A 16,396-nucleotide genomic window follows, 5' to 3' on the forward strand; every position below is an offset into this window, starting at 1 on the left:
TGCAAAAATGTTGGTCATTCGACCGCCGTTTGCTATTCTCATGGCAAAAATCCTAGACCTGCTCGATCCAAGCCTGCGGATCGAGGGCCTCCTCAGCCGAGGCGCCTCCTGCTCAGGCACCACCTGAGGGTGCAGCCCATGTCATTGTCCCGGGACCACAGCCCCAGCTTCATGTCAATGGCCATGGTCCCCGACGTAGACAGAGACGGAGGCCTGTTCGTCAGGCTCTCCCGAGGGATGACCCTCTGCTTCGAACTCTTTTGGAGTTCTTTCACATTTGCAGGAGACAGAGGTTGGCTCTGAGGAGCTTGGATTAGGTGTTCCTGATCCCTCTGTCGGTTTGAGTTCTCATCAGGAGGCCCCTTCTTCTGACCGCCCTGCGGTCACGGTGGCTGAGGACGATGAGAGTGTTCCTTTGTGGACTGCGTGGATGACCTTGGATCTCCACGCCTGGATGTGGTGACTGTGTTTGTCCCTCCGGAGGTTTGTATTGAAAATCATAGCCCACTCGGTCCCATCTTTTCCTGCATCCCCTGCTGATGCCACTTCTATGCTGGACGAGTTGATTGCTCGACAGGGACCCCCTATTCTTGAGATGACCCCCAGTCACATGTCGGCTGATGATCCTGATCAGGATTTTGATCGACATTCTGTGTCTGGATTTAGCTGTGGGTCCGAGTGTAGTATTCTGGACACTGACATGTCCAATCCCAGAAAAAGACCTCAGGATGATGGTCGGCGATCGCATAAAAAGCGATCGGGTCCTTCTTCCACCCGTTCCCCATGAATTGCTTAATCTGGAATATCCGGGGACTTCGCGGTTCGGAGTCCCAGCAGAGGCTTCATGCCTTTGTGAAGGAGAAACAGATTAAGGTTTTGGCTGTTTTGGAGCCCATGATTGATCTGGATCCGAGATTCATGACTCGCCGTTTGGGGTTTTCTGGAGTCATCTCTAATCTCTCCGGTCATATCTGGGTCTTTTTTGCTGCTGATGTGAGGGCGGAGTGTGTTTTTTGATCATGCTCAGTTCCTTCACATCAGAGTCTCTGCCTCTTTCTTGCCGACAGAGATATTTTGTTCTTTTGTCTATGCTAGATGTGATTATGTCCAGCGTAGGGATCTTTGGGCTTCCTTGCTTTTGGTCAAGCCTGTTTTGGGTCCCTGGCTGGTTGGCGGCGACTTTAATGTCGTCAGGGATGCTTCTGAGTGCTTGGGCTCCCGTGGTGGTAGGTTGCTACCCATGGAGGAGTTCAACACTTTTATTCTTGATTCTGGCCTGATCGATGCTGGTTTTGAGGGGTCTTCGTTCACTTGGACGAATAAGACCATCTGGAAGCGGTTGGACAGGGTCTTGGTTTCTGTTGATTGGGGAGATCATTTCAGCTCGATTCGGGTTGAACATCTCGCTCGTACTGTTTCGGATCACTGTCCGCTTTTGGTTACCGCTCCTGTTTTTGCCCGTGGGCCGAGCTCGTTTCGCTTCCAGCGTATGTGGGTTAGGCACCATGGTTTTTTTGCAGACTGTTAGGCTTAATTGGAATTTACCTTGCAGTCTGACTGGTATGTCGCGTCTTTTTGTCAAGTTGAAGCGTCTTAAGAATCACCTCAAGTGGTGGAATCGGATGTTTTTGGTAACATCTTTGATAAAATCACCGAGGCTGAGAGTGCGGTTCGTTCCGCGGAGCTTGCCTGTGAGGCCGATCCTTCTGATTCGAATTGGACTGTCTTGTCCGATCGTAATGCGGATCTGGCGCGTGTCACCGCCAGCCATGGAGGCGGATTTTTGGAAACAAAAAGCTGCATGCAACTGGCTAGAGGATGGTGAGCGGAACACCAAACTCTTTCATAACATGGTTAAGAAGAAGCGTGTGGCTAATAAGATTTTCCGCATATGGGATGATGGGGTTTGCCTGACGTCTCCTGATATGATTCAGCAGTCGGGTGCCTCGTTTTTTCAGCACTTACTCACTGGGGATCCCTTTGTGCTTGATTGTCCTGATTTTTCGGGGTTTCCTTCGGTGATTTCTGATGAGGAGAATTATGGGATTACTGCTACCCACCACCCCACCCCCCCCCCTTGAGGAGGTGCGTGCGACTGTTTTCTCTCATTTCTCCTGACAGTGTGGCAGGCCCTGATGGCTTCTCTTCGGCGTTTTTCCAGCATTGCTGGGAGATCGTTCATCAGGATGTGTTGGATGCGGTTTTAGATTTTTTCAGCGGCTCTCCCCTGCCCCAGAGCTTTACTGCCACCACGATTACTTTGATCCCAAAAGCGAGGGTGCTCGGGGCTTGGTCGGATTTCCGCCGATCAGCCTGTGTAATGTCACGAACAAAATCATTTCTAAGTTGTTGTACTCTCGGTTGCGGGCTGTGGCGGAGAGACTCATTTCTTTGAATCAGAGTGTTTTGTTCCCGGACGGATGATTTCTGATAACATCCTCCTTGCTCAGGAGCTCACTCATAGTCCTCACTCCTCCCCAATCGTGGTGGTAATGTTATTTGAAGTTGGATATGGCTAAGGCCTATGATCGGGTCCAATGGCCTTCCTTTTGATGTTTTGCGTCATTTTGGGTTCTCTGAGCAGGTTGTGGCTTTGGTCTCGGGCCTGTATTTTCTCATTGCCATTTCTCTCCGTTAATATCAATGGCTCTCTTCCTCGGGTTTTCGGCTTCTACCCAGGGGCCTCCGGCAGGGAGTCCAGTGTCTCCCTCCTTCTCTTCATTTGGGGGCGGAGTATCTTTCGCGTGGCCGTTGACACTCTACTGCGTTATCCTGCTATTAGGATACCGTTCTAGTTGTGATCTTTTGATTTCCCACCTGGCCTATTCTGATGATATCATTATTTTGCCAATGGTGGGTCTCGTGGATGCAGCGTCTTTTAGACTTTCTGCATCACTACGAGAAACTGTTCGGGACAGCTCGTGAATGCTGTCAGAGTTCCCTGATTTTACCCTCCGCGATGCTCTGAGCGCTTCGTCTCTAGACTTTTGCGTATCACTTGCTTTGCGGAGGGTCATCTGCCGATTAGTACCTCAGGAGTTTCCCTTATTCGAGGCAATAGGTCGTGTTCTCTTTTTGAGCCCCTCTTACAGTCTGTTAGGAGGCGGCTGGAGGGTTGGGAGATTCGTACTCTTTCTCCGGGGAGCCCATGACCCTCATTCGTAGCGTGCTCCCTCTCGATGCCCATATACCTTTGTTTTCAGGTTGTTCAGCCTCCGTTGGCTGTCATGGAAAAACTCGAGAGAGCCTTTAATGCCTTCCTTTGGGGGTCCAGGCCCTTGGAGAGGAAATGGCATTGGGCTCGCTGGTCTCGGGCTTGCCTCCCCGTGGAGGAGGGGGGTCTTGGCTTCCGGAGATTGAAAGATCTCGTGGATAGCTTCTCCATAAAATTGTGGTTTCGGTTCAGGCAGGGATCTTCCCTCTGGGCCAAATTTTTGATGAGGAAATATTGTCTCTTGGCGCACCCAGCTTGTGTTTCTTCTCGTGGTTTTATCTCTCCCACTTGGCGGCGTTTGCTCCAGATCAGGCCTCGTGCGGAGAGTGGTATTCGCTGGCGTTTCGGCCATGGAGGGTTTCTTTTTGTGATGATTGTTGGGTTCGGTGATGTCCCCTTGGTCCAGGCAGACTGAGTCTGTGGGGATCGAGGGGCCCGGTTTCCCATTTTCTTTCGAGGGAACCTGGATTTTGACCTTCTTTGTTCAGATTGTGCTTCCTTCTTTGCGGAGCAGATTATGTTGGTCCCGATTCTTTCGGGAGAGGTGATCGGCTCGTTGGATCCATAGCTCCGATGGTGCTTTTTTCATTCAAGTCCGCTTGGGAGTTGATCCGTTTTGCGCGCCCGATCTCTGATATTAATCGGCCATGTTGGGGTAGTTGGTTGAGGCCATACGGATGTCATTTTTTCTTTGGAGATTTGGCAATCAGTGGCTCCCAGTTGATGATGTTTCTAGCGCCGTGGCTTTGCGTTAGCGTCTTCGCTGTCAGTGTTGTGATATGTCTGAGACATTCACCCTGTGTTTATATTCGCAGCCCGGTGGCCCCGCCTGTTTGGCATTTTTTTGGGCTCTGTCTTGGGGGTAGTATCCCTGACACTGAGGATTTCAGGTTATTCCTTAGTGCGTGGAATAGAGATCTGGTCGTGGGCTCCAGGGGGGCCATGTGAGGGAGTTTCTTCTCCTTTCATTATTTGTGTGGTTTCTCTGGACTGCTCGGAATGATGCGAAGCACAGCGCAGCTCTCCATTTCTGGAGAGACGGTGAAGTTCCAGATCTTGTCTTACCTGCGCCTCGCCCATTCTGCGCGTACTGTCAAAACCAAGCATTTGGGGTGGGTTTTTTCAGGTGGCGCGATCGCTGGGGATTTCAGTTTGCTTATACAGATATCATCGGACGGCGATTGTTCGTCATGGCTTCGGCCGCCGTCTGGGTTTTAAAAGCTTAATGTGGATGGGAGTTCGAGAGGGAAATCCTTGGGATTCTCGGTTGGTGGCGTCGGTCGTGAATCATTCTGGGCGGGTCTTTGCTTTCGTCAGTGAGTTCATTGAGCTGGTCTACTATCCGGGCGGAACTCTGGGCGGTCTGGAGGGGTCTTATCCTTGTTCTGAGCTTCTCTTTTCCCTCTTTGGATCGAGGTTGATTCCAGATATCTAGTCCAGATCCTCCGTTCTCGTCAGTGTCGTTGGGGGTTAGATCACATTGTGTCGAGGATTTGGTTCTCTTGAGGGGGCGTATGGTTCATATCTCGCATATTTACCGGGAGGGTAAGTCGGTGGCGGATGCTTTGGCGGCCAGGGCCCATGACCTTAGGCAGTTTACCTTAGTTTAGGTCCGTCCTTACCCAGCCACATCTCCATCCTTGCCCGTTCTGATTCGTTCAGGGCTCCCTTACCTCAGATCCAGATATTCTTAGCCATTTGCAGCCCCTTCTCCTTTTTTGGCTCTTTTTCCTGTATCTATATATATAGTGTATTATTTTTTTCTTGCAGGTCTTCTTGTGCCTTGGAGGTTGTTTCTTTATCTATTTTGAGCATGTGCAAGTTGCCCCAGACACTTGCACTTCCTACATGTTTGGTCTCCTCGGGATTGGGTGGGCTCTTGCACTTACCCTCTTGGTGCTCTTCTTTGGCCCTCTCATATTCCCTGGAGCGCTATTTTTGCTTGGGCCTCTCTTTGGTCCACTTCTGGTCCCTGGCGGGCGTTTACTGCAGTTTCTCGTTGCCCGCCGTCTCAGTTCTTCCATAGGAGTTTACTGGATGTCGTGGTGGTTCCAGGAATTCTTTCCGGACGACCCTCTTCATTGTTATGATACCTTCGTCAGATTTCTACTTCGGATGCTGGATATTTTTTGTTCTGGCCGGATTGCGATCTTCATTTCGCTCGTCTATCGTCATTATACAGTGATTTCCTGGCATTATCTTATTTGACTGCTGGGATTCATACAGTTACTCGGTTTCAGATTAGAGTTGTTTTGACATATTGGATTCTTCAGGGTGATGGCTTAGAGATGAGAATTTCTTCATGGTTTCTGCACTCATCTCCCAGTTATTATTTGGTCTTCTTCGGCGTGTTGACTCTTAGCGCAGCTCGTTTTTGATTAGTTTCTGGCGCACTTTTTGTCGTAGTCTAGGGTTATTTTTGCTTATGTATTTATGTCCCTAGGCTGCTTGGTATTCTTGTTTTTACTGCTGTAGCCTTTTTGAGGAGGTCTTGGTTTGTCCCCCCCTCCTCTTTTAGGTTTTCTTTCTGTTGTTACTTTCTATTTTGTGGATATATACAGGTAGGGGTCTGCCTAACCCCCCGCATCCGGCGGTGTTTTCCGGTAAAAAAAAAAAAAAAAAAAAAAAAAAAACCCTAAACCCTAAACCCTAAAACCCTAAACCCTAAACCCCCCGCATCCGGCGGTGTTTTCCGGAAAAAAAAAAAAAAAAAAAAAAACCCTAAACCGACCCTAGACCCTAGACCCCAAACCCCAAACCCCAAACCCCAAACCCCAAACCCGAAACCCTAAACCCTAAACCCCCTAAAACCCTAAAACCCCAAACCCCAAACCCCAAACCCGAAACCCCTAAACACTAACCCCCTAACCCCTAAACCCTAAACCCTAACCCTAAACCCTTAACCCTAAACCCCAAACCCCAAACCCCAAACCCCAAACCCTAACCCCTAAACCCTAACCCCTAAACCGAAAAAACACACACTAAAAGCGTGAGAAAAAACACACTACCTTGTCACTATTCACCACCCACTCCCGCCATGTCATGCCGCGCGGATTCTGACCGGCGAAGCATACCACCGGAACCGCCTCCTCACGGCGACCAACATACTCAAAAATCAGTTGAATCGGAGTCCGGCAACCCGTCCTATTTCCCGACTGAAAAAGCACCAATTCCGTTCACATCTTCGCCGGCGCCGTACACTGGTCCAACCGGCGCCGACCACCAACCATTCGACTCGCCTCGGCCAGACGCTTCGTTTGGTACCAGCCTCACCTTCAACAACTCCGTGTATCCACCGCCATCTCTGATCAAAGTCTCGCCTTCACTGTTCATGAGCTCGCCGGAGTTATTTCCTTCGATTCCGGCCGATTCTTGCATCCTCAGTTCAATCAAAGCCCCGATCTGTGATACCCATGCACAGACGATTCCGATGGTACAAGTTTCAGCCTCAACGCCGTTCACCGGCGACGGCAATTTCAGATCTACCATTTCAGGGCCAGGCGCGATTTCGCCGTTACATTTTTCATCAAATTCCGGCGCCGATACGGCGTATTTCTTCAATTCCTCTGGCCCAGCTCTTCGTCCAGTCATGGGTAGGAGATTACCAGGTTCAATTTCTGGTTTCCGGCCACCGGTCGGAAACCCCCAATTTTCAATGCAAAATCGAATTTCTCCCGTTTCTTCTTGCTTAAATCGGACCCTCCATTGCCCGAGTATGCTGGAATTGGCACCGGTTCTGGACTCTCCTCACCGTCCCCGTCACACGGTGGTGCTCCGGCAGGTGACTCCCGAGTCAACTCGGTCGAGTCAAACAGCCGAGTTGTACGAGTTGACTCGGCAGTCAACACTTTTGATGCTACGGTCAAATCAGGTACGCGCGTTCCTACTCCGCTTACTGTGTCATTTCGTGATATTCTGACTCCACCGTCCCCCTCGCACGGCCAAAAAAAGCTTTGATGAGTTGCACAATTCAATGAATGATATGCCTGTGCCGACTCTTAGGAATGGCAAACCGGGTATTCTCTTCCCGGATGAGGTAATTTCTTCCCTGGCAGAACCTTTCAAATTTGCTTTGGTTGGTAAAATTTCAGGGAATCGATCTCTAGTTCCAAATTCTGGTATTTCTGCGGCTTTTTCTAAATTGGACTAGTTAGATCTTTTGATTTAAAGTTCATGCCTCGGGGCTTTCTTGTTCTCACACTTGCTTGTGAAGAAGACTATGCGTTTTTTTGGACCAAGGGGGGTTATGCAGGTGGGGCCTCTGTCGGTTCGCTTCTCTAGGTGGACGCCAGAGTTTAATCTTCAGGAGGAGTCACCCATTGCCCCTGTTTGGATCCGTTTCCCGGGTCTTCCCCTTCATTTGTTTTCTAAGCAAAGTCTATTTGCTTTGGCTAAAATTGTGGGGAAACCGGTGAAAATGGATGATCATACTGCAGATTCTACTCGGGGTGCGTTTGCTCGAGTATGTGTTGAAATTAATGTGCTAGAACCGCTCAGTCAAAGAAGTTTGGGTGGGTTAGGGCGATCATGCTCAAGAAATTGAAGTCATTTATGAGCGCATCCCCGGGTACTTGCACGGATTGCAAAATGCTGGGTCATTCGACCAGTGTTTGTTATTCCCATGGCAAAAACCCAAAACCCGTTCGTCCTAAGCCTGCTGACCGTGCTCCTGGTAAGTCTCCCATTTCTACAGAGCCTGCCCCACCAGGGGGTGTTGCTCCTGGTTTTAATTTGGGGACCCCAGCCTCAGCTTCAGAAAACTGGCACGGGTCCCAGACGTAGAGGGAGAAAGAGGCCAGTTCGGCAGGTTCTTCCTAGGAAGAATCCTCTTGAGTTGAATCCTTTTGAGGTGCTCTCGCATGGGCAGGATGCGGAGTCTGATCCTGTTGGATTAGATTGTGTTGATACGGATCCTCCATGTGGTAATCTAGAGGATGCCGGTGTTGGGACTTCTAGCAAGGATCAATTGGAGTCTGTTCTTGTTGAGGGTGTGATCCTCAGTGATGAGGTTATTGATGGAGGGTTTCAGTTGGATGATTGTGTGGATGGTACTGGGGTACCGTCTACTTCTGAGTTGCCTGTGTTTGGTTCTCTGGGGCCTTGCACTTTGAATCACAGTAGTCATTCCATCCCCTCTGTTCCTTTGTCTCCTGATGATGCCTCCTCTACGGTAGAGGAATTGGTTGCTAGGCAGGGCCCCTCTGTCAGTGAGTTGGTCTTCAGGCTAGAATCTGCTGGTGACTCTGATCATGAATTTGATCGGCATTCTGAGTCGGGAGATGGCTGTAGACCGGAGAGTCGTATTCTGGATGCTGATATGGGGGATATTAAGAAAAGGAAGGAGAATGCTTTTCATAGGTCGCGTAAAAAGCGACAGGGCGGTTCTAGGGCCCATTCTCCATGAATTTTCTCATATGGAATGTGAGGGGGCTCCGGAACTCGGAGTCTCAACAGAGGCTACATGCCCTCGTTAAAGAAAAGAGAGTCAAGATCTTGGCTATTTTGGAACCCATGATTGATCTTGATGTTCGTTTTATGACTCGTCGTTTTGGTTTTTCTCGAGTTATATCGAACTCCTCGGGTCATATCTGGGTTTTCTTTGCTGAGGATGTGATGGTTGAGTGTCTCCTTGATCACACTCAATTCCTTCACTTCAGGGTTTCTGCTAGTTTTTTGCCGACCACTGTGTTTTGTTCCTTTGTTTATGCTAAGTGTGACTACATTGAGCGCAGACATCTTTGGGCTTCTTTGCTTCAGGTTAAGCCTGATCAGGGTCCTTGGCTTGTTGGTGGTGACTTTAATGTAGTTAGGAAGTTCGTCGAGTGTTTGGGTTCTTCTGGTGGGCGGTTGCTTCCCATGGAAGAATTTAATCACTTTATTTTGGATTCTGGGTTAGTGGACGCTGGTTTTGAGGGGTCTTCGTTCACGTGGACGAACAAGACCGTTTGGAAGCGTCTTGATAGGGTTTTTGTGTCTGTTGATTGGGGTGATCATTTTCATTCTATTCGTGTGGAGCACCTCATTCGTACAGTCTCTGATCATTGTCCTCTTTTTGTGTCAGTCCCGATATTTGCTAGTGGGCCGAGTTCTTTTCGCTTTCAGAGCATGTGGCTCAGGCACCACGGTTTTTTGCAGACGGTGCGGCTTAATTGGAATTTGCCGTGTCATTTGAACGGCATGCACCGTCTTTTTGTGAAATTGAAGCGCCTCAAGAGCCACCTGAAGTGGTGGAATAAGAGTGTTTTTGGGGATCTTTTTGTCAAACTTGCTGAGGCGGAGCAGGCTGTCCGGGTTGCTGAGGCAGTTTGCGAGGCTGACCCTTCGGATTTGCATTGGACTAGTTTGTCCAATTGCAATGACGACCTTGCTCGGGTTACTGCCATGGAGGCGGATTTTTGGCGGCAAAAAGCCGCTTGTAGGTGGTTAGAGGATGGTGAGAGAAACACCAAACTCTTCCACAATATGGTCAAGAAAAAACGGGTGGCTAATAAAATTTTCCGTATTTGGGATAATGGTTCTTGCCTTACTTCCCCTGATCTTATCCAGCAGTCTGGAGCCGCCTTTTTTCAAAACCTGCTTACTGGGGATCCTTTTGTGCTTTCTTGCCCAGATTTTTCTGATTTCCCTTTGGTGATCTCGGATTTGGAGAACGCCAATATTGCTGCCCCCCTTCATTGGAGGAGGTGCGGGCGACTGTTTTCTCCATACATCGTGATAGTGTGGCGGGGCCTGATGGTTTCTCTTCGGCTTTCTTTCAGCATTGCTGGGAGATTGTCCATCAGGATGTTTTGGATGCGGTTCTTGATTTCTTTCGGGGTAGTCCCATGCCACAGGGGTTTACTGCCACCACGATCACATTGATTCCCAAAGTCATGGGTGCTCAAGCTTGGTCGGACTTTCGTCCTATCAGCTTGTGTAATGTGACCAATAAGATCATTTCCAAACTATTATATTCTCGATTGAAGGTGGTGGCGGAGAGGCTTGTTTCGTGGAATCAGAGTGGCTTTGTTCCAGGGCGGGTGATTTCGGATAATATCCTCCTTGCTCAAGAGCTTACTCATAGTCTTTCTCTCCCCACCCGTGGTGGCAATGTTATTTTGAAATTGGATATGGCCAAAGCCTATGATAGGGTCCAATGGTCTTTTCTGTTGGATGTTTTGAGGCATTATGGCTTTTCAGAGCAGGTTGTGTCGCTGATATCTGCCTGCATTTCTCATTGCCAATTTTCAGTTAAGTATCAATGGTTCACTCACTGGATTCTTTGGATCCACTAGGGGTCTCCGGCAGGGTGACCCTTTGTCCCCTCTACTTTTCATTCTGGGGGCTGAGTACCTTTCGCGCGGGCTTGATCGTCTTTATCGTCAGTATCCTGCGATTAGGTACCGATCTGGTTGTGATCTTCCCCTTTCCCACCTGGCTTATGCTGATGATATCATTATTTTTGCCAATGGTGGGACTCGTGAGATGAACAGTCTCATGGATTTTTTGCATCACTATGAAAACTGCTCGGGGCAGTTGGTGAATGCATTTAAGAGCGTCATTATTTTGCCTCCGAGGTGTTCTGCTCGTACTCGTTCCCGTCTCCTTCGTATCACTGGGTTTGGGGAGGGTTTTTTTCCTATCAAATACCTCGGAGTTCCTTTGTTTCAGTGGGAATAGAGTTTGCTCTCTTTTTGATCCCCTTGTGCAGATGGTGTAGTAAGAAGTTGGAGGGTTGGGAGCTTAAAACTCTTTCCCCGGGGAGTCGTATGACACTCCTTAGGAGTGTTCTCCTTTCGGTTCCCCTTTACATGTTTCAGGTAGTCCAGCCTCCTCTGGCAGTTATGGAGAGGCTCGAGAATGTTTTCAATGGTTTCTTGTGGGGGTCCAGACCTTTGGATAAGAAATGGCATTGGGCGAGGTGGTCTCGTGCATGTCTTCCTGTCTCTGAAGGGGGTCTTGGATTTCGCAGGCTCAAAGATATTGTGGAAAGCTTCTCCATTAAATTATGGTTTCGCTTTCGTCAAGGTTCATCTCTATGGGCCAAATTCATGATGAGAAAATACTGCCAGTTGGGGCATCCAGCTTGTGTTTCATCTGCTGGATTCATTTCTCCCACTTGGCGTCGTTTGCTTAAGATTAGGCCTCGTGCTGAATCTGGCATTCGATGGAGAGTTGGGATGGGAGATGTTAATTTTTGGGATGATATCTGGTGTGGGGATGTTCCATTATCTAGTCAGTTACCGGTTAGGGGGATCGAGGTGTCCGTGTTTCTCACTTTATTTCAGCTGGGGTTTGGGATTTTGATTTCCTCTGTTCAGTTGTTCCTCCCTCTGTTGCTGAGACTATTGCTCTGATCCCTATTGCATTGGGTGAGCCCGATTTGGCCATTTGGGTGCATAGTTCTGACGGTGTTTTTTCGATAAATCCGCTTGGGAGCTTGTCCGCCTGAGAGACCAAGTTTCTGATATATTCACTCCTTGCTGGGGCAGTTGGCTGAGGCCTACTATGTCTTTCTTCCTATGGAGGTTTTGGCATCAATGGCTTCCAGTGGACGATGTTCTCCAGCGTCGTGGTTTCGAGTTGGCGTCTAAATGTCAGTGCTGTGAGATGCCTGAGACATTCACGCACATTTTCATTGACAGCCCTATTGCCAGATCTGTATGGCATTTTTTGGGGCTGTTTTCATGTCCGTATTCCCCTTACTAGTGATTTCAGACTCTTCCTCAGTGCTTGGAAGAGGCATCCGGGGTGGACACCTAGAGGCCACGTGAAGGAGTTTTTGCCTTTCATTGTTTTATGGTTTCTCTGGACAGCTAGGAATGATGCGAAACACCGTCATTTGCACATTTCTGGGGAGACTGTTAAGTCTCAGATTTTGTCCTATTTGCGTCTCGCTCACGCTGCGTCTACTGTTAAGACCATGCACTGGCGTGGTGTTTTACATGCTGCGAGGTCGCTGGGGTTTTTTGTTGATACGCGCAGGGTTCATAAAATGGCGATTGTCCGTTGGTTGAGACCGCCGGTTGGGTGCTTCAAACTGAATGTGGATGGGAGTTCGAGAGGTAGTCCTGGAGCTTCTACTATTGGTGGTGTTGTTCGTGACTCCTCTGGTCAGGTGCTGGTTTCTTTCAGTGAGTTCATTGGAGTTGGGACCAATATCCGGGCAGAACTTTGGGCTATTTGGAGGGGTCTTCTCATTTCTTCTGATCTTCATTTCTTCCCTCTTTGGATTGAGACTGACTCTCGTATATCTCTTCTTATACTTCGCTCCCGCCGGTGTACTTGGGATCTTGAGCATATTGTTACACGGATTCGTTTGCTGATGAGGGGGCGTTCAGTTCATCTATCGCATATTTACCGGGAAGGGAATTCGGTGGCGGATGCCCTTGGCGGCGAGGGGCTCATTTACTCAGGAATTATACCTTAGAGTTAGTCCTTCCTACCTAGAGATATCTCCATCCTTGCCCGTTCGGATCGTTCCGGGGCTCCCTTACCTTAGATATAGAGACTCGGAGCCAGTTGTGCCCTGTCCTCTTTTTGATCTCTTTTCTGTACAGCATATTGTTGGAGTATTTATATATAAATATATATAGTATTTTTATTGCAGGTATATTAGCTCTGGGAATTTGGTTTGTCATTCACATTTGCTCCTGTGCTAGTGGGTCCAGACACTGGCAACAGGATGTGTTCGTCCTGGTTAATTGTTCTTGCTTGGATGTTTTCCACTTTCATATGGTCCGTGCAAGTGGGCTAACCAGACACTTGCTTCATAGACATGTTTGTTCTTGTTTGTTCGGAAGTGGGGTTTCTGCAACTGTTTCTGGTGGTGCTTTCACTTGACCCACATCATGGTCCCTGGGCGGGCGTTTACTAGCTGGTTCTCCTTGCTCGCCGTAATCAGACTATAGTAGAGGTTTTTGCCTGGATTCATGGTGGGATTCACAGGGTGGCCTTTCAGGAATGATCCTCTGTTTCTTGCCATGTTTCGGGTCAGACTTCTACTGCATGGGCTTGTGCTTTATGTTCTTTTGCTTCATATGTTGGATATCTTTTGTTCCGGGCGGGAATTGCGAAATTCTAATATTTTGCTCTGGGATCGCCATTGTATAGTGAACTTCCGGGCCAGACATTCGTTTGACTGGAGGGTTCGGTACAGTTGTCAGCTACCAGATTATATTCATTTTGACAGAATACGCAATTCTCCAGGGGATAGCATTCAGGGATGAGAAGCTTTTGCATTGACTTAGCGTTCACTCTCGGGCCCCGTTATCATTTGGGCTTCCTCAGAATGTTGTTATTAGTGGCTGTTTGTATTTATGGTTAGTTTTCTGGCGTTTTTCAGTAGCGTTCTAGGGTTAGGTTTGCTTCTGTATTTACCTACCCCCTAGGTGCTTTGTTTTGTCGTTTAAATCCTTAACTTGCTTAGCCCTTTTTGAGGAGGTTTGGTTTTATATATCCACCTCCTCTTTTAGGTTTTTATATTAATGGTTCTTCTGTATTTTGTTACTGTCTATTTTGTGGATAATACAGGTAGGGGTCTGCCTAACCCCCCCGCTTCCGGCGGTGTTTTCAGGAAAAAAAAAAAAAAAAAAAAAAAACCCTAAACCCTAAACCCTTAACCCTAAACCCTAAACCCTAAACCCAGACTCATTTGCCCCAAAAAATTTTCTCTGAAAAAAACACACAGTAAAAGGTGCGAAAAAAACACACTAATATTTGACACTATTCACGCCCAAACCGGCCATGCCGCCGCCGCCGGGACCCCGGCCGGAATAATATACCATTAGAACCGCCTCCTCACGCTGATCAACATACTCAAATTTCAGGTCATTCGGAGACCGTTTGCCCCGTCAAATCGCCGATCGAAAATACTGTTTTTCCGACCGTTTCTTCGACGTCGCCGGTTTCTCTTTTTTCCGGCGATGGTTGTCCTCCACTTGGTTCGCCTACTCCTCCCCTTTCTTTTCCGACCCTTGACGTGACGTCTTGTGCTTCCATTTCGCCGGAAACCTCGAAAAACCAGTCGCCTCCACTGTTCATCGTCTCCTCCACTGGTTTTTGTCCGATTCCGGCCATCTCCGGTAATCTCGTTTCAAATGGAACCCCGATCTGGAATCCTCATGTCCAGACGATGCTAATGCCTCAGGTTGGAGCCCCAACGCCGTTCTATAGCGGCGGGAATTTTAGATCTACGTTTCAAGGTCACTATTCACCGTCTGCGATTTCTTCGTCGGCCAATTACTCCGGCGATATGGCTCCGTTCTTTAATTCCTCTTCAGCGTACACTCCTCATGTCATGGGTAATGTTTTCCTTCCGTCAATTTCAGCAAACTCGCCGGAAATCGGAAACGCCCAAATTCCGATTTCCTCCACTTTTCCGGCTACTGTATTCCCCGATTTCAGCCCTCCGCCGCCCGGTTCTGCTGGTTCCGACACCGGTTTCGTGTTCACAGCATCGTCGCCGGCCCTTGGTGGTGCTCCGATGGGTGAGGACCGAGTCAACTCGGTTGAGTCTCCTAGTCGAGTTCAGTGGGTCAACTCGGCAGTCAACCCTGGTGCTTCTGCGGTCAATGTAAGTCCAAAAATTGCTGTTTCACCTCATGTGTCTTTTAAGGATGTTTTGGCTCCCCCGTCTCCTCGTACGATGAAGAATAGCTTTGACGATGTTCTGAACTCGATGGAGGAGATACTCGAGCCTTCTTTTTTGGATGGGAAACCGGGTATTCTTTTCCCGGATAAGGTAATTTCCTCCCTTGTTGAGCCATTTAAATTTGCATTGGTGGGTAAAATTTCTGGGAATCGGTCTGTGGTCCCCAATTCGATGATATCTGTTGCCTTTGGCAAAGTGGGTTTGGTCAGACCTTTCAATTTGAAATTTTTACCCCGTGGTTTTATGGTCATTACTCTCTCTTGTGAAGAGGATTACGCCCGCCTTTGGGCGAGGGGTAATATGATGGTTGGCTCACTTGGTATCCGTTTTTCTAAATGGACACCAGAATTCAAGTTTCAGGCGGAGTCGCCTGTTGCCCCAGTTTGGGCTCGACTTCCCGAATTGCCCTTGCATTTATATGAGAAAAAAAGTCTTTGTGCTATTGCCAAGCTCTTGGGTAAGCCTATCAAAGTTGATGACCACACAGCTGAGGTGTCTCGTGGGGCCTTTGCTCGTGTGTGTGTGGAAATTAATGTGTTGGAGCCTCCAGTCAAGCAAATTTGGGTGGGCTGGGGTGACCACACTCAAGAGATTGAGGTTATGTATGAGAGGATCCCGGCATATTGCACTGATTGCAAAATGCTGGGACATGCGACGAGTGTTTGTTACTCGCATGGCAAGAATCCCCGGCCGATCCGGGCTAAGTCTAGTGGTCCAGTCCCACCGTCACAGACGGTTGCTCCTACAGTCCAGACACCCCAGGAGGGTGTTACTCCTGCTTTTCCTTCGGGACCACAGCCCCAGCTTCAAGAAATAGGCTTCGGCCCCCGACGGAGGAGGAGGAGGCGTCCAGTGCGTCGAGTTCCCCCTACTGGAGTTACCCCTCCCGGTACTGTTGTCCCACAGGGAGTGGTTTCTTCTAATGCTTTTGAAGTCTTGTCCCCCTGGCGTGATGAGGCCCAGCGTTTTGACGCTGCTGATTTGGTTGGGGAAAATTCTGGTTCTGCGCCGCACACCGAGGATGTGGGTGCTGATTTACTTGGTGTTGAGCATTTGGAACAGTCCCTTCTCCCGAGGGAGGATCCTCCTGATACCTCTGTCGGTTTGAGTTCTCATCAGGAGGCCCCTATCTCTGACCGCCCTGTGGTCACGGTGGCTGAGGATGATGAGAATGATCCTTATGTGGATTGCGTGGATGACCTTGGCTCTCCACGACCGGAGGTGGTGACTGTGTTTGCCCCCCCGGAGGTTTGTCTTCAAAATCATAGCAGTCACTCGGTCCCATCCTTTCCTGCATCCCCTGCTGATGCTACTTCTATGTTGGACGAGTTGATTGCTCGACAGGGACCCCCTATTCTTGAGGTGATTCCCAGTCACATGTCGGCTGATGATCCTGATCAGGATTTCGATCGACATTCAGTGTCTGGATTTAGTTGTGGGTCAGAGTGTAGTTTTCTGGACACTGACATGTCCAATCCCAGAAAGAGATCTCAGGATGATGGTCGGCGATCGCGTAAAAAGCGATCGGATCCTTCTTCCACCCGTTCCCC

The 16,396-nt window shown here is 48.9% G+C and overlaps 1 protein-coding gene across 1 annotated transcript; it reads left to right on the forward strand.

Annotated features, from left to right (window-relative positions):
* The first annotated feature begins 8,614 nt into the window (after window positions 1-8,614).
* LOC140820711 (uncharacterized) lies at window positions 8,615-10,075 on the forward strand. Its single transcript, XM_073181033.1, has one exon. The coding sequence runs from the start codon at window positions 8,615-8,617 to the stop codon at window positions 10,073-10,075; it is 1,461 nt and encodes a 486-aa protein (XP_073037134.1).
* The last annotated feature ends 6,321 nt before the right edge of the window (window positions 10,076-16,396 follow it).

This window comes from Primulina eburnea, unplaced genomic scaffold, assembly GCF_022965805.1.
Source record: "Primulina eburnea isolate SZY01 unplaced genomic scaffold, ASM2296580v1 ctg1404_ERROPOS492791, whole genome shotgun sequence".
NCBI classification, from domain to species: domain Eukaryota; kingdom Viridiplantae; phylum Streptophyta; class Magnoliopsida; order Lamiales; family Gesneriaceae; genus Primulina; species Primulina eburnea.

Bases quoted from the DNA above. Each gene is read 5' to 3' on its own strand.
- LOC140820711 (XM_073181033.1), top strand. From the start codon at position 8,615: ATGAATTTTCTCATATGGAATGTGAGGGGGCTCCGGAACTCGGAGTCT.